Genomic DNA, 17,830 nt, shown 5'->3' with positions numbered 1-17,830 from the left:
TAGCTACATTTTCAATTTCTTCACTACGTAAACATTTAATGAGAAGAGAAAAAAGGTAAATTCTGGCCAGGAGCGAGGGCTCACTCCAGTAATTCCAGCTTTTTGGGAGGCCAAGGTGGGCAGATTGCTTGAGCCCAAGAGTTCTGAGGCCAGCCTGGGCAACGTGGAAAGACCCTGTCTCTACAAAAAATTCAAAAAATTAGCTGGGTGTGGTGACATGTGCCTGTGGTTCCAGCTACTTGGGAGGCTGAGGTGGGAGGATTGCTTCTTGAGCCTCGGAGATAGAGGCTGCAGTGAGCGGAGATCACGCGACTGCACTCCAGCCTGGGTGACAGAGTGAGACCCTGTCTCAAAAAAAAAATTAAATTAAATTTTAACTGGACATCACTTTTACACGATGCCTAAATACAGCTGATGCTAAATGTATCTGAATTTCCAATTGTTATTATTTTTTTTTCAGACGAAGTCTTGTTCCATCACACAGGCTGGAGTGCAGCGGCACGACCTCAGCTTACTGCAACCTCCGCCTCCTACGTACAAGCGATTCTGCTGCCTCAGCCTCCCGAATAGCTAGGACTGCAGGTGTGTGCCACCGTACCTGGCTAATTTTGTATTTTTTTTTTTTTTTTTAGTAGATACGGGGTTTCACCACGCTGGCCAGGCTGGTCTCCAACTCCTGACATCGTGATCCGCCCACCTCAGCCTCCCAAAGTGCTGGGATTACAGGCGTGAGCCACCGCACCCGGCCACCAATTGCTGTTCATAATGGAATCACCCGTGAAGTGTTCTCATGGAAAAGTTTCACAAGGATTTATAACAGATCATAAATATCATAAAAATTTCTTAAAAATCAGCACCGATGAGGCCCCCTAACCACCACCTACCTGCCTACTCTCACAACCATTTCAACAGCAGCTTACTATGTATAATAATACAGATCGGCAATCTACTTGTTTCACATAAAACGGACAAATGCTTCAGTAGGAAACTAAAGCTTGCCTCGTGCCTCCCAGGACCCGAATCTCTACTCATTCATTGTGTGAAGATGACACTCAAACCACTATCTGCCTCAGATTCCAAACTTCCTGATGGAAACAAATCAAATCTTTCTCTGCCAGGACTTTGTTAAGATAAAAAGCATCCAATAAATAGAACCTAGAAGGCTGGGCATGGTGGCTCACGCCTGTAATCGCACCACTCTGGGAGACCGAGGCCGGTGGATCACCTGAGGTTCGGAGTTCGAGACCAGCCTGACCAACATGGAGAAGCCGCCCATCTCTAGTAAAAATGCAAAATTAGCTAGGTGTAGTGGAGCATGCCTGTAATTCCAGCTACTCGGGAGGCTGAGGCAGGAGAATCGCTTGAACTCGGGAGGTGGAAGTTGCGGTGAGCCGAGATCGCGCCATTGCACTCCAGCCTGGGCAACAAGAGCTAAACTCTAACTCAAAAAAAAAAAAAAAAAAACCCCTAGAAAATCCTAGTTCCTGCAAAGGTTTAATAAAAGCAAGATTCAAATATAAGGTCACAATTTCCTGGGCCATAAATGCTAATACTAAATGTTAACACTTACACATCTTTCAAAACTGCATAAGGTGAATTAACTTGCTGACAAAATGTAGCAGGATGACAAGTCCAAGAAGTATAAATAAGGGAAGGGATCACTCCTCTGGGGCCATGAAAGGTAATCAAAAGAAACCGAGAAAGGGTGAAAGCAGTCCCTAAAAGAAGAGGCCCCAGCCCAAAGAAAACGACTAAAGGCTTTTCCAAGAATAGAAGACTTCTAACCCCCACAACTTGCTAAAGCCTAAAGGGTAATCTACTGTCTACCAAAAGGAAAGGGACTTACAGAAGGCTTCTTCCCCATCACTGACTCTACCTGTCCCCTACCTGGAGGCCTTAACCAGGGAGCACCGTATATATCTGTGTGATCAAAATATTAGCAGCTGTCCTTTGTCAACGTGGTATTTAACATGAAGAATTTAGGAAAACATAACAAACAGACTTAGATTCCTCATGCTCAGGAATATGGGCCTTCAAGACCCTGAAAATACTAGAATGAGCCAAAGGAATTTTTGCCTAGAGGCACCAAACAAGTTCAATCAGAAAAACCACAATTAGGCACCTCTCAGCTCCAGGAAGAGGCGGCTAAGCTCCAGGAAGATAGGGAGAGTGATAAATAGCGCCCAGTGGCGGCAAGGCCAAGCCTGGCAGTCATTGCTAGCCTCCAATCTGAACTAAAGAATATTCCAAACAACACTGGGGCCTGCAGACTCCATTCACAAATCCCAGGGACCAAGAGCCACCCACATAAGCAAGGGGCCCCGGCACCACGGAACAGGGAGAGGAGCACCTGCCAATGTCCTGCGGCCTCCTCCTGCTTTCCAGCTGTGAATGAGGCCCTGGTTCCCACACTTCATTCACAGTCTGGGCGGCTACTGTAACTACATCCCACGAGACCACACACAAAGCATCACGCACAAGGGACAGTGGCAGCACTCTGAGCAATCCATGGAGATTCCCATCCACAAATACCTGAGGAAAAGAGAGCTTAAAGTCCTAAATTTGAATCCTAACTTCGGATGGCACCTTGCGATTCCATGTGGACCACAAATATGCCATCACACCACTCATTTTAAAGAGAGCAAAATCTTGAAAGAGATTCAGCATCAGTGAATTACCGGAGTCCAGAACAAGAAACCACTGAATCTGATGCTTCGTTGCTGATCCATGTCACCTAAGCAGCAACTGGCAATCGATGCTGGAAATGTGGAGAAGAGATCCCTCATTCTCCTCAAATTTGGCCACTGAACTGGGGGAGGAGCATGCAGACCGCCGTACACCCCAAATAATTCATCCAGGCGGTGAATTAACTGGGGCAGAACCTCATGAGTAACCTCGAGAATCTCAATCGTTCAACTACTTGAGAAAATAAAGGTAGAAAGGGGTTTTAAGCATCCACGTTTCGGGGCCCAAGCTTGCACCCAAGTAGATTGCCGTTCTAGGGAAGGCAAATACTAACAATCTAGAAAAACATTCAACAATGAAAACAAACGAACTAAAGAAAAAGCTGAAACCCTCCCAAGTTTGGACCCTGATCTGAGAGAGGCCTGGCTGACCAGAGATTTGGAAACCCGACGAACCCACAAAGGCTTCCTCAGCAATCCGCGTGGGAAGGGGCTTCCAAGGAGGGGGTCCGCCTCTCCGCGCCCTGTGAGGACAAAGAAGGCGACGTTTCCCGCCTCGGGAACCTGGGACTCTCCTGGAATCGGGGGCGGGACCGGGACAAAGAGGAGGAGGGGGTAGGGAAGGAGTGAGGAAGGGGGGTCGCCCCGCCGCGGAGCTCGGGACCCGAGGGGGTGTGTGCTCCAAGCACGTGCGCGGGTCCCCAGGACCCCGCAACAGACAAAAGCCCAGCCGCGGGGAGGCGGCAGCCGGGGGCCCGGTGCGCGCGCACCCCCCGCGCGTGGCGCCGCCGCCGGCCGAGGGGCCGCGTGCGGGGGGGAGCGGCTGCGCGCGCACCGAGTCCTCGCCGCCGCCGCAGCCGCCATTTTGTTTCCTCCGCACAATGGAGGAGAGTTAACGGCCGAGCGCGGGAGCGAGGCCGGCAAGGGAGGAACGGGCCAGGCGCCGGGATGACCGAACCGGGCGGAGGCGGCGAGCGCGGGATTCCTCCAGCCTTGTCACCGCGAACCCTCAGTGGGGATCTCACTGAGGGCGGGCGGGGGGAGGGGCAGAGGCGGGAGCGGGCCCGGCCGCCGCCACATTGACGCTTACCTTGTCGGCGTCCCCTTCTTCGACCGCAGCCGCCGCCGCCGCCCTCCTGCCACAGCCCGCCGGGGTCTGCCCCCAAAAGCCACGCGGTGCGCGCCGGGCTGCTGGGTCCAACTGCAATGGCGAGAAGAGGAGGAGGAGGAGTCCGGACCGGGGGCGAGCGGGCGGGCGGGCAGGCGCGCGCCGGGGAGGTGCGGGAACACGTGACCGGCTGAAGCCCCGCCCCTTTGACGCCGCGTTGCGCCTCGACGCAGGCCCAACCCAAATGGGAGGGAGGGGCGAAAAGAGATAAGGGGGGGCTGAGGGGGTGGGGGTGGGCGTGAGTTGTCACGTGGTGCAAGCGGGAGTGTTTGCGTGCGTAGTCACGTGACTTCGGCACCTTTCCCTCCGCTTTCGATAGGTTTCTCCATCATGTGACAATGGCGAATTTCGCGGTTTCCTTCGCCATCTGACAACAACTTTTGGCGCCTTCCCTTTGCCGTACTGGGAGTCCTCCATCACGTGACGAGGGCACGCTCTGGTTTTCGCTAAGGCGTTTTTGGAGCGGCCATTACCACGTGATGCAAGGCAAGCGTCAGAGGCGGAGCCTCCCTACGGCTGCGACATTTTGCGCCTGCGCGGCCGCCATCTTACGCCCGTCACCCTGAGTACGTTAGCGGAAATGGCTCTGAGAGGCTTTGACGCATGTGTACCTTTTTAGTGGCGGTATCTCGGCCGGGGATTTTCGGGCTCCAGTGGAGGTGGCTATGCTCACCCCATCTCCCTTGAGAGGCACAGAAGGTTAGAGATGTGTGCGAGGAACGGCCAGGTCCAGCGTCTCTTCGTTGCTGCCCCTTGAGCCCGGGACCGGCGCCAATGTGCGACCGGGTTCTTGCGTTCTTTCGTCCCGCAGACCTGCCTTGGTGTGGCGTCCCTGGGCCGTAGCTTCCGAAGGCTGCAGCCGACCTGGTCGGGGTCCTCTAGCCCGCCTTACCCTTCCCCCATTGACAGATGGAGAAACTGAGGCCCAGGCCAAAAAATATCTCACTAGAGGGCTCACCGCCATTTCCTGGAAAAGTTGGGGCTGGGACTCAACGGACGCTCGTCCAGCAGCAGCGCGGAGCTCCGAAGTAAAGGCGCCCGTGACCGAGTGCTTTGTCCTTACAAGCGTGGTGTTCTTGAATGCTTCCAGGCGCCTTATGAGGCCCCCGATGTACAATCTGTACTTAACTAAACCCCACTCTCTTCCAGGGTCAGGTTGGCCATCCGCAGGCGTAGTTGCTAGGAAGGTTTGACAGATGCCCGCCTGTTGATTCAGACGTTCCCAGGATTTGGAGCAAGAAGAGCAAGGAAGGCCAGGCGCGGTGGCTCACGCCTGTAATCCCAGCACTTTGGGAGGCCGAGGCGGGCCGATCACGAGGTCAGGAGTTCGAGACCAGCCTGGCCAGCATGGTGAAACCCCGTCTCTACTAAAAATACAAAAGAAAATTAGCCGGGTGTGGTGGCACATGCCTGTAGTCCCACCTACTTGGGAGGCTGAGGCAGGAGAATTGTTTGACCTGGCAGGCGGAGGTTGCAGTGAGCCGAGATTGCGCCACTGCACTCCAGTCTGGGCGACAGAGCGAGACTCCGTCTCAGAAAAAAAAAGAGCAAGGAGGTGTTGAAAATGGGTTTCCTGGCTGGGCGCGGTGGCTCACGCTTGTAATCCCAGCACTTTGGGAAGCTGAGGTGGGCGGATCACTTGAGGTCAGGAGTTTGAGACCAGCCTGGCCAACATGGTGAAACACCGTCTCCACTAAAAATAGAAAAATTAACTGGGTGTGGTGGAGGGCGCCTGTAATCCCAGCTAATCAGGAAGCTGAGACAGGAGGATCGCTTGAACCCAGGAGGCGGAGGTTGCAGTGAGCCGAGATTGCTCCATTGCACTCCAGCCTGGGCGACAGAGTGAGACTCAGCCTCAAAAAAAAAAAAAAATAAATAAGAATTCGCCAGGTGTGGTGGTGTGCGCCTATAATCCCAGCTACTCAGGAGGCAGAGGCACAAGAATGGCTTGAATCACTTGAACCTGGGAGGCAGAGGTTACAGTGAGCCGAGATGGCACCACTGCACTCCAGCCTGGGCGGCAGAGCGAGACTCCGACTTCCCGTCTCAAAAAAAAAAAAAAAAAAAGAAGTGTAAAGATGTGATTATGTGGCAAGGGGTAAAGGTTAAAAAGAAAACAAGAACAAGTTTTCCTTTGCTTAGCCAGCTCACTTCAAGGACAGTTATAAGATAACACTGTCTGAAAAGTCGAGGCCAAAGGAATGGGCTCCAGACACCCTCCTCCGGAGCAAAGTTGAAAAGAAAAATTCCTTTACTGTCTCTCCTTTTCTGAACCATTAAATATGACTATGTTTGCCAATGGTTGTATTTAGTAAGATTTGTAGACTCTTTTTCTTTTGACACGGCTGCAAGGCCAACAGCTGTGCAAAGCCACAAGTTATGCTAAGTCAGCAGTTATGCTATAGATTACATGACCTGTGACTGTATCATTAACTGCTTTTGTTTTGCTTCTGTAAGTTTGCCTATAAAAACCACACTCAGTCTTTGTTCAATGGTCAGCTTTTCAGATACAAATCCACTGAGCCGGTGTACATGTAAATAAATCCTCCTGTTTCCCGTGTCAGTCTCTCTGGTCCTTTGTTTCCTGCAACAATTACAGAAATGAGTGCCTAGCCGGGCATGGTGGCTCATGCCTGTAATCCCCACACTTTGGGAGGCCGAGGCCGGAGGATCCCTTAAGCCCAGGAGTTTGAGGCCAGCTTGAGCAACATGGCAAAACCCAGTCTCTACAAAAATTAGCTGAGCGTGATGGCCTGTGTCCATAGTTCCATCTACTTGGGAGGAGTAGGTGGGAGGATCACTTGAGCTGTGGAGGTCCAGGCTGCAGTGAGCGATGATGGAGTCACTGCACTTTTCAGCCTGGATGGTACAGCTAGACCGTCTCAAAAAGGAAATGAGTGCATGCTGTACCCTCTGCCTTTCTATTTTATTTACATTTTACTGTGGATTTTTAATAGGTAGCATAGTCACATGTTACGTCAAATGTGCCAAAGACGCCGGGCGCGGTGGCTCACGCCTGTAATTCCAGCACTTTGGGAGGCTGAGGTGGGCGGATCACGAGGTCAGGAGATCAAGACCATCCTGGCTAACACAGTGAAACCCTGTCTCTACTAAAAATACAAAAAAAAATTAGCCGGGCGTGGTGGTGGGCATCTGTAGTCTCAGCGACTCGGGAGGCTGAGGCAGGAGGATGGCATGAACCCGGGAGGCAGAGGTTGCAGTGAGCCGAGATCGTGCCATTGCACTCCAGTCTGGGTGACAGAGTGAGACTCCATCTCAAAAAAAAAAAAAAAAAAGTGCCAAAGACATGAGAGCACAAAGTCTTCCTCAGACATCCAGTTCCCTCCCTCTTAGCAGCTATTGTACAGTTTTTTTTTTTTTTGAAACGGAGTCTTGCTCTGTCTCCCAGGCTGGAGTGCAGTGGCACGATCTTGGCTCACGGCAAGCTCCGCCTCCTGGGTTCACGCCATTCTCCTGCTTCAGCCTCCCGAGTAGCTGAGACTACAGGCGCCCGCCACCACGCCCGGCTAATTTTTTTGTATTTTTAGTAGAGACGGGGTTTCACCGGGTGAGTCAGGATGGTCTCGATCTCCTGACCTCGTGATCCACCCGCCTCGGCCTCCCAAAGTGCTAGGATTATAGGCGTGAGCCACTGCGACCAGCCATTGTACAGTTTTTTGTGTAACTACAGTAGAGTTTTATTTTCAGAGATGCATAATCATATTCTTGTTTTTCACATAAATTGATAAGTTATTCTGCACCAGGCTTTTTAATTTCATTTCCTATGCCTCAGATCTGTCTCACAAGTAGAGCTGGAAATTGAAGAAAGGTTTGGTAAGATGATTGGGGCATGCACTAAGATAAAATTGGTTAAAATGCCAGGGCATGGTGGTACACACCTGTAGTCCCAGCTACTCAGGAGGCTGAGGTGGGAGGATCATTTGAGCCCAGGAGGTTGAGGCTGCAGTGAACTGAGATTGGGCCACTGCTCTCTAGCCTAGGCAACAGAAGCCCTGTCTCAAAAAAACAAAAACAAAACCAAAAAATTGGTTAAAGCTTTAAATTGTTGAAGGTCACTGTGATAATAACGAATGTTAATAACAAAGCCTAGACGGGCTTTTTTTCGGAACAGGTCAGTTTTAGTGACTTGCTTGAGCTAACAGCGCTGCCAAGTGGCAGAACGAGAATGGTTACTAGTTTTCTGACTCCCAACTCCAGAGAGCCTCAGGTTACTTAAAACGCTTTTGAAGATCTCATTCCGCTAAGGCATTTCTTGCCCCAGGGACCCCAAACACAGTAAAGGGCGGATAGGGTCATGATGACAAGCACAGTCTTTGGATCAAACCCAAACCTCCTAGGGTTTGATTTGGAGGAGGACTGATTCGGAGTTAATTCAACATCAAGGGGTTGCTTCAGTACCTGGCATGGAGTTAAAGCTTCAAAAACAGTAATGGTTATGATTGTTACCTCTTGAACGGGTGCCCCATCCAACCAGAACTTCCTGAAAAATGTTGTCTTGGCCAGGCATGGTGGCTCACGCCTGTAATCCTACACTTTGGGAGGCTGAGGCAGGGGGATTGCTTGAGCCCAGGAGTTCAAGACCAGTCTGGGCAACATAGTGAGACCCCATCTCTATGTTTTTTATCTATCTGTCTATTTATTTATTTTTGAGATGGAGTCTCGTTCTGTAGTCCCAGCTAGGGTGCAGTGATAACGATCTCAGCTTACTGCAACCTCCACTTCCCGAGTTTAAGCAATTCTGCCTTAGCCTCCCAAGTCACTGGGATTGCAGGCGTACACCACCACGGTCAGCTAATTGTGGTATTTTTAGTAGAGACTGGGTTTTGCCATGTTGGCCAGGCTGGTCTCAAACTCCTGACCTCAAGTTATCCACCCACCTTGGCCTCCCAAAGTGCTGGAATTACAGGCATGAGCTACCGCACCCAGCCCCATCTCTACATTTAAAAAAAAAAAAAAAGTTTTCAAGAATAAAAACAAAAAGAAGGCTGGGGGCAGTGGCTCATACTTGTAATCCTAGCACTTTGGGAGGCCGAGATTGGTGGATCACTTGAGGTCAGGAGTTCAAGACCACCCTGGCCAACATGGTGAAACTCTGTCTCTACTAAAAATACAAAAAGTAGCTGGGCATGATGGCTGGCATCTGTAATTCCAGCTACTCGGGAGGCTGAGGCACGAGAATCGCTTGAACCTGGGAGGTGGAGGTTGCAGTGAGCCGAGATCAAGCCACTACACTCCAGCCTGGGTGACAGGGAGACTGTGTCTAAAAAAAAAAAAGAAAGGGCCAGGCGTGGTGGTTCACCCTCTAATCCTAGCACTTTGGGAGGCCGAGGCGGGCGGATCACTTGAGGTCAGGAGTTCGAGACCAGCCTGGCCAACATGGTGAAACCCCATCTCTACTTAAAATATAAAAAATTAGCTGGGAGTGGTGGTATGCACCTGTAATCCCAGCTACTCGGGAGGCTGAGGCAGGAGAATCGCTTGAACCCAGGAGGCGGAGGTTGCAGTGAGCTGAGATTGCACCATTGCACTCCAGACTGGGGGACAAGAGCAAGACTTCGTCTCAAAAAAAAAAAAAAAAAAGGAAAAAAAAATTTTTTTGAAGTAAAAAGTTTTCAGCCCAACTTTCCAATAAACCCCATCCATCAGGCTCCTAGTCCCCGGTCACCGTAAAGGATGGAAGACACAAGATGCCATCTGCCCTGTCTTGCTGAACTGCTACCCTGACCCGACCTCGCACCTCTGCCCTTGTCCTTCTACCACTCAGTGGTCACAAACCCTGTATACAACACCATTCTCTCCTCCTTGCCTTAGTGACATCATCTGTCATCTGGCTATTCCTTCTCTCTTCCCTCCCTCCCACTCATTGGTTGAAGATTGAGGTCATCCCCCTCTTGTAATCTGTCAGTCTAGACAGGTCCTGTCACTCTCAGTGACTCTGCTGTCCTTACAGCCTCTCTATTCACTGTCTTCTTCATCTTGAAAGATTCCACCCACTCTCCCAATCACACCCAGTTAACTTCCCTCTTGAAAGCTTTTTGTCCTATGCCTGTTCCCTTCTTGCCCCCCCAGGGTGGACATGGGTGACCACTCTGGGATGGACACTGTGGGATGACCACAGTCATTGGGGAACCATTCCTCTCCCTTGATCAAACTGTAGTCTAGATGGCAGGTCCCTGCTGCCTGACTCCCAAACTAGGCCCACACCTTGACTACAATGATTGACTCAATGATTTACAATGAGTAAATGATCATAATCAGGCTGGTCAGAGTCAGTGAGCTCCAGGCCTGAGACTTAAGAGCAAGAAAAGACTTTTCTGGCCCTCTAATCCCAACACTTTGGGAGGCCGAGGTGGGTGGATCAAGAGTTCAAGAGTTCAAGACCAGCCTGGCCAAGATGGTGAAACTCCATCTCTACTAAAAATACAAAAATTAGCCGGGCATGGTGGTGGGCGCCTGTAATCCCAGCTACTCGGGAGGCTGAGGCAGAGAATTGCTTGAACCCAGGAAGCGGAGGTTGCAGTGAGCCAAGATCATGCCACTGCACTGCAGGCTGGGCGACAGAGCGAGACTCCGTCTCAAAAAGAAGACTTCTCATCTTAAAGCCAGGAAAATGTAGCTGCGTGCGGTGGCTCATGCCTGTAATCCCAACACGCTGGGAAGCCAAGGCAGGCAGATCACGAGGTCAGGAGATCAAGACCATCCTGGCTAACATGGTAAAACCCTGTCTCTACGAAAAATACAAAAAAAATTAGCCGGGGGTGGTGGCGGGCACCTGTAGTCCCAGCTACTCAGGAGCTGAGGCAGGAGAATGGCGTGAACCCGGGAGGTGGAGCTTGCAGTGAGCCTAGATCGCGCCACTGCACTCCAGCCTGAGTGACAGAGCAAGACTCCATCTCAAAAAAAAAAAAAAAAAAAAGGCCAGGAAAATGTTTATTAGGTTTCTCCCGAGAAAGCTAATAGGAGGTAGGTAGATGAGAGGGGATTTAGTAGAATAATTGGCTCATGTGATCATGGAGGCTGAGATGTCCTACCACATGCATTGACTGCAGACCCTGAAAAGCCAGCAGCTCCAGTAGCTGAAGACCCTGAAAAGCCAGTAGCGAGGCTCAGTCTGAATCCTAAAGCTTCAGAGCCAGGGACACCAATGGTGTAATTCCCAGTCCAAGGCCGAAGGCCTGAGAACCAGGGATCACTGGTATAAGTCTTGGAGTGTCAAGACAGGAGGAGGAGAGTGTCCCAGTTCTGAGGAGGAAAATGCTTTCTCTCCTTTTTCTGTTCTGTCGGAGCCCCAGCAAGTTGGATGGCACTCACCCAGAAGTAATGCTTTATCAGACGTGTTGCTCTGTCGCTCAGGCTGGAGCACAGTAGTGCGATCTCAGCTCACTGCACCCTCCACCCCCTGAGCTAAACTGACCTTCTCACTTCATCCTGCTGAGTAGCTGGGACAACATGTGCGTGACCACCACACCCTGCTAATTTTCATAGTTTTTGTTGAGACAAGCTTTCCACATGTTGCCCAGGCTGGTCTCGAATTCAAGCTCAAGCGATCTGCCCACCTCGGCCTCCCAAAGTGCTGATTGCAGGCGTGAGCCACGGAGCCCAGCCACTGTTTTTTTTTTTTCTTTGTCTTATTTTTACCACATCACAGCTCAAATCTGAGTATTTTCTAATCCAGCCAAGTTCACACCTAAAATTAACTATCACAGCACAGTGTGGTTGGAGGCAGGGAATATACCCAGATAAAGGAACTTGGCAGAGAGTGAAGCCAACCCAGAAGAAAGTGGAGCCAAAGCATGAAGCCAGAAAACACTATGGTGGTTCCTCAAAAAATTAAACATAAACCAGGCACAGTGGTGAGTGCCTGTCATCCCAGCTACTTGGGAGGCTGAGGCGGGATGATCCCTTCAGTCCAGGAGCTCAAGGCCAGCCCAGGTAACATAGTGAGACCCAGTGGCTTAATAAATAAGAAAGAGATGGAGATGGCAAATTTTATGCTATATGTATCATACCACAAATCTTTTTCTTTCTTTCTTTCTTTTTCTGAGACAGAGTTTTGCTCTGTTGCCCAGGCTGGAGTGCAAAGGTGTCATCTTGGTTCACCACAACCTCTGCCTCCTGGGTTCAAGCGATTCTCCTGCCTCAGCCTCCCGAGTAGCTGGGATTACAGGCATGTGCCACCATGCCTGGCTAATTTTTGTATTTTTAGTAGCAGCAGGTTTTCACCATGTTGGCCAGGCTGGTCTCAAACTCCTGACCTCATGATTCACCCGCCTCAGCCTCCCAAAGTGCTGGGATTACAGGCATGAGCCACCGCACCCGGCCGCCAGGAGCTATTTTTTAGGTGGGCATGGTAACAGGAGCTGGGGCTGAATAAAATGCCAGATTCAAAGGATCCAGGGAAACAAAGGCATCGAGGAAGGGGTCAGTGCCAACATAGGGTAGAACTTGAGGACTCTGGAGCCAAGACCTGGGTTCAAATGCCTTCTTGGAAACAAACAAACAAAAATGCTGGCCAGGCTTGGTGGCTCATGCCTGTAATCCCAGCACTTTGGGAGGCCGAGGCAGGTGGATCACATGAGGTCAGGAGTTTGAGACTAGGCTAGCCAACATGGTGAAACCCTGTCTCTACTAAAACTACAAAAATTAGCTGGATGTGGTGGTGCGCACCTGTAATCCCAGCTACTCGGGAGGCTGAGGCACGAGAATCACTTGAATCCGGGAGGTTTAGTGAGCTGAGACTGTGCCACTGCACGGTGGCACTATGCACTGTGGCCTGGGCCACAAAGGGAGACTCTGTCTCAAAAACAAACAAACAAACAAAAAAACCAGCATGGGCAATATGGTAAAAAATCAATCTCTACAAAAAATACAAAAATTAGTCAGGTGTGGTGGTGTGTACCTGTAGTCCCAGCTACTCGGGAGGCTAAGATGGGAGGATCACCTGAGGCTGTGGTGAGCCACGATTGCACCACTGCACTTTAGCTTCAGCCACAGAGTGAGATCCTGTCTCAAAAAAAAAAAAAAAAAAAAAAGTCTGGGCCAGGTGGCTCATGCCTGTAATCCCAGCACTTTGGGAGGCCAAGGCCAGCGGATCACCTGAAGTGAGGAATTTGAGACCAGCCTGCCCAACATGGCGAAACCTGGTCTCTACTAAAAACACAAAAAATTAGCCAGGCGTGGTGGCAGGCACCTGTAATCCCAACTACTCGGGAGGCTGAGGCAGAAGAATCACTGGAACCCGGGAGGCGGAGGTTGCAGTGATCCGAGATCGCACCACTGCCCTCCACCCTGGGTGACAGGGCGAGACTGTCTGAAAAAAAAAAAAAAAAAAGTGGATATTGAAGAAAAATTCCCTGAGAGGAGGTGGAAAGAATTGAAATGTTGGGGCGGATTGCCTGGAGGTGACTGACACTGGCAGCTGGCACGAGGGGGCAGCAGCGAGCTTCCAGGCAGTGGGGCCCACCCCAAGGGCAGTCAGTCCCTTCGCAGATCCAAAGTAGCTGGGGAGCATAGTGACTGCAGGACCTCAGGTGCCTGGGCCCTGAGAGAGGGGAGGCCTGGGGGCGTGTGTCCAGGATGGGTGATGGCGGAGGTGGACAGGCTGCCTCTGCCTTCTGGAGTCCAGGGATTAGAGCCTAATCAGGGGAAATCTGAGCTGCCTGAAGGTTGGAATTCAGGCAGAGCCAGCAGCCAGTGGGTTTCCTGCCCCCTCCTCATTCCCTTTGAGAGAATCGCCCTAGTTCAGAGACTCCTAGGGCCTTGGAAGCTGGGGTTCCCCCTACCAGCCGCCACTGGCTCACTGCCCCCCACAAACACACCAGGCCTGGACCTGTACAATAGGCACTTTATTAGTGGTTGGAATGCAGTTACACGCAGGGGTGTGCAGACGCAATGGGGGCAGGGCTGGCGCAGGCACAGGAAACGGGAGACCCCCCCCTCTTTCCCCTGGGGCCAGGGGTTCTCCCTCTCCAGGATCCTGGGACAGTGCTGATGAGCAGAGACATGAAGTCTGAGGGGGACTTGGAATATGGCAAAGGGGCAACTGGGAAGCCAGTTCCCCTGAGTTTGACAAGTTTGGCAAAAGGATCAAGTGAGGTGTGTGGGCAGAGGGGCCCGGTTTGCCCAGGGCATCTGCCCTCCACCTCTCCCCCTGAAATCATCCCTTGGGTGGGTTTAGTTTCTTTCCTCTCTTACAAAGAGAGCTGTGTCAATAACTGGCAGAGGAAGTCGGGAAATTCAGCCTAACTCCCTCCAGCCCAGCAGGTTTCCATTAAACAGCTATTAGCCATCTCCTCTCCAGCCCGCTCTCCACTGCCAACCCCCGCAAAACTCTCCCTCCCTTTCCCTCCTTCCCAGCCAGGAGACACCCCCACCTGGGCACACACACTCCCACCCCAGTCACTCCCAGCTAGGAGGGAGCAAAAGGAAGGCACTCCTTGGCGGCCCCATCTCAGCTGTTGAGACAGACGGAAAGAAAGCTAATAGACCCTTTAATGCATGTCCAGGTTAAAAAATAATAATAATAAAGAAATGCTTCTGGTGGCCCTTGAGCCAACTGTTCAGGTGTGGAGAAGGGGTTCAGTCCTGGCCGGAGCAGGCAGGAATAAACGTGGGTGTTCACTGTGGCCAGCAGCTCCCTCAGACACAAACACCGTCCTTCCTGTGGTCTGGCCCGTTGTCGTGTAAGCGGGGGACAGGAAGCATGAGGGAGCTTGTGGAGGTCGGGCCACATGCCATCCCAGACATCAAGAGGCCCCAATGGGTTTTTACTTGTTTCTCGTAGTCTGGAGGGGCAGCCATGAAAACTCCAAGCGCCCCTTGACATAAGAAGGAGATGCCCCAGACTCTCCACGTCCAGAAACTGGTGGGATCTGGCTCATGGGGAGGGGCAGAGCGGCAGTGATAGGACTTCGGGTGAGCCCAAGGGGCTGGGGGAACAGACCCAGCTACTGAGCACCCTGCGGCATGAGACTCCTTGAGAGGTGGGGAGCGCGGGGCCTTCAGGACTCCGCTGCCTTCTTGTTGGTCTTGTTCAAGAGTTTCTTGAGGGTGGAAGACATGAAGTAAGGCCTCTCGGCCGAGCCGTCATTCCTCTCCAGGTCCTCCACTGTGGAGAGAGGTCCCAGAGCAGGAGGCATGAGGGGAGCCCACGGGCAGGGGCCTCAAGGACAGGGTAGGTGGATGAGGGTCACAGAGAAGCCTCAGAGGGTTAGAAAGCAGACACACTGGGACCAGAGAGGGGCAGACTGTAGTGGGCTCCGAGAGACACACAGGATCCCCACACTCGCAGGCCAGGAACCCCCCCGCTTCATGCACCCCCAGTCTACATGGAGGAAACCTGGCCCCCAAGCCAGCCTCCCTCACTCTCTACTCCTCAGCTTCTGCCCGCTTCCCCTCCTCCGCACTCCCCTTCAACAGGATGTCTCTCAGCTCGGGCGACATGAAGTAGGGTCGCTCCTGAGAGCCGTCATTCCTTTCCAGGTCCTCACCTGGGCTCCCCCCGGGAACCGGCAGGGGGAAAATGGGGTGGTCGGGAAGGGAGGGAAAGAGGGAGGCAGGGAAGAACAGGGAAGCCAGCAGGCATGGAGGAGAGGAAGAGAGAAGAAAAAAACAAACAAAAAAAAACAGATGGAGAGACCAGAGTTAGTGGCAGCCACAGATCCCCTCCCCCCAGTCAAAGCCAGAAACTGCGAAGCACGGGCGGGCTCCAGGGCAGCGTCCAGGCTGCAGCCTGGGCCAGTGGACAGGAGGTCGGAGCTGCTTCTAAGCGCAAAAGGAAACCAGGAAGACAGGCTGGGGACCCAGGACGAGGGACAGCCAAGCCCTGGGGAAGCTGGGGGCAGGCAAGCGTGTTGCCCCGTTGGAGGGTGATGTGATGCCCAGTGGAAAGAAGGGATTCGGGGCCCAGCAAGGTTTGGGGTGAGGGGTCACTCACAGAAGCAGAGGAACAGCGTGTCCACACACATGCCATAGACGCTGAAGAAACCGTGTGCAATCAAGTAGGAGCCAACGATCACCGTCTGGGCAAGGAGAAACGAGCTGTCCCTGCTCCGCGTCCTTCCCAGAGCAGCCCCCACCCCCTGAGTCCATCCTACGCTGAGACCACATCCTTCCCCTGCTGAGAAACCCTCTTTGGATTAGTGACATCCCAACCCCTCACCCCCGCTGGCAGGGCCCCACCATCCACACAAAGTCCTCTTTCTCTCTCTCCGTCTTTTTTTTTTTTTTTTTTTGAGACGGAATCTCACTCTGTTGCCCAGACTGGAGTGCCATGGTACGATCTTGGCTCACTACAACCTCTGCCTCCCAGGTTCAAGCAATTCTGCCTCAGCCTCCGGAGGAGCTGGGACTACAGGCATGTGCCACCACGCCTGGCTCATTTTTGTATTTTTAGTAGAGATGGGGTTTCACCATGTTGGCCAGGCTGGTCTCAAACGCCTGACTTCAGGTGATCCACCTGCCTCGCAGCCTCCCAAAGTGCTGGGATTACAGGCGTGAGCCACTGCACACCCGGCCTTTTTTTTTTTTTTGAGACAGGGTCTCACGGTCTCAGTCTGTAGCCCAGGCTGGATTGTAGTGGTGCAATCTCAGCTCACTGCAACCTCTGCCTCCTGGGCTCAAGTGATCCTTCCGCCTCAGCCTCCGGAGTAGTTGGGATTACAGATGTGCACCACTGTGCCCGGCTAACCTTTGTATTTTTTGTAGAGATGGGTTTTTGCCACGTTACCCATTACCCATCCTGGGCTTAAGAGATTCGCCCACCTTGGCCTCCCCAAGTGCTGGGACTACAGGTATGAGCCACTGCACCCAGCCTCACCCTTGCTTTCTTTAACCCCTGGGCCTCTGCATGTGCTATTGTCCTGACTTAAATCTAATTTATGCCCCATCGACCTTCTGCTTTCAGCTCAAAGAGCAAGTCCTCAAGTCCCACCTCCTCCAGGAAACCACCTACGACACCTAGAGTGGGCGTTTTTTTTTGTTTGTTTGTTTTTTGAGACAGGGTCTCACTGTGTTACTCAGGCTAGAGTGCAGTGGCCCCATCTCAGCTCACTGCAGCCTTGACCTCCCAGGCTCAAGTGATCCTTCCACCTCAGGCTTACAAGGAGCTGGGACTACAGGCATGTGCCAGCATACCCAGCTAATTTTTGTATTTTTTTGTGGAGATGGGGTTTTGCTATGTTGCCCAGGCTGTTTTCAAACTCCTGAGCTCAAGCGATCTGCCTGCCTCGGCCTCCCAAAGTGCTGGGATTATACATGTGCGCCCCTGCGTCTGGCTGAGAGCCTTTTTTTTTTTCCCTCCTGAGACGGAATCTTGCTCTGTCACCCAGGCTGGAGTGCAGTGGTGGGATCTTGGCTCAGTGCAACCTCCACCTCCCGGGTTCAAGCGATTCTCTTACCTCAGCCTCCTGAGTAGCTGGGACTACAGGTGCGTACCAGCACACCTGACTAATTTTTTTGTATTTTTAGTAGAGATGGGGTTTCACCATGTTAGCCAGGATGGTCTCAATCTCCTGACGTTCATGATCCGCCTGCCTTGGCTTCCCAAAGTGCTGGGATTACAGGTGTGGGCCACCATGCCCGGCCTCTAGAGCCTATTTTATGTCCTCCTAGCACTGGGCACCCCTCCTGAGCTCTTGGTGCAGCTGCAATTTTATGCATGTTTAGGGCTTTCAGGTTTAATGCTCACATCCTCACTAGACCCAGTCCCATTTACTGCTGCATCCCTAGCAATCTGGAGACTCACACGGCCTTGGTAGCTGCTAGATAAACATTTGTTGACTGAAGTCAGTGGACCTGGCTGGGCGTGGTGGCTCATGCCTGTAGTCCTTGCACTTTGGCAGGCTGAGGCAGGAGGATCCCTTGAGTCCAGAGTTCAAGACAGCCTCGGCAATATAGGGAGACACTGCCTCTATTATTATTGTTATTATAGTAGAGCCTGAGCCACAACACCTGGCGT

The 17,830-nt window shown here is 52.1% G+C and overlaps 2 protein-coding genes across 18 annotated transcripts in view; both read right to left on the bottom strand.

Annotated features, from left to right (window-relative positions):
• ILF3 (interleukin enhancer binding factor 3) overlaps positions 1–6,408 on the bottom strand; it is a 40,504-nt gene extending 34,096 nt beyond the window's left edge. For 7 of the 14 annotated variants that reach the window (XM_004060006.3, XM_019015114.2, XM_055371653.1 and 4 more), the window contains exon 1: positions 3,775–6,408. The gene's annotated coding sequence lies outside the window, so the exon portion shown is untranslated. Of the gene's footprint in view, positions 1–3,116; positions 3,260–3,774 lie in introns of those variants that run through there. The other 7 variants (XM_019015111.4, XM_055371650.2, XM_019015112.3 and 4 more) reach the window with 6 other exon arrangements.
• A 7,291-nt stretch (positions 6,409–13,699) lies between these two features.
• Positions 13,700–17,830, bottom strand: part of SLC44A2 (solute carrier family 44 member 2 (CTL2 blood group)) — a 42,570-nt gene continuing 38,439 nt past the window's right edge. For 2 of the 4 annotated variants that reach the window (XM_004060009.5, XM_004060010.5), the window contains exons 21-22: positions 15,809–15,893; positions 13,700–14,980 (exon numbers count right to left, since the gene is read on the bottom strand). In XM_004060009.5, the coding sequence (XP_004060057.1) occupies positions 14,874–14,980; positions 15,809–15,893 (192 nt within the window). In that variant the 3' untranslated portion in view covers positions 13,700–14,873. Of the gene's footprint in view, positions 15,363–15,808; positions 15,894–17,830 lie in introns of all 4 variants that reach the window. The other 2 variants (XM_019015110.4, XM_019015108.4) reach the window with 1 other exon arrangement.

This window comes from Gorilla gorilla, chromosome 20 (assembly GCF_029281585.2).
Source record: "Gorilla gorilla gorilla isolate KB3781 chromosome 20, NHGRI_mGorGor1-v2.1_pri, whole genome shotgun sequence".
NCBI lineage: Eukaryota > Metazoa > Chordata > Mammalia > Primates > Hominidae > Gorilla > Gorilla gorilla.
This window is presented reverse-complemented; position numbering and strand designations above follow the sequence as displayed.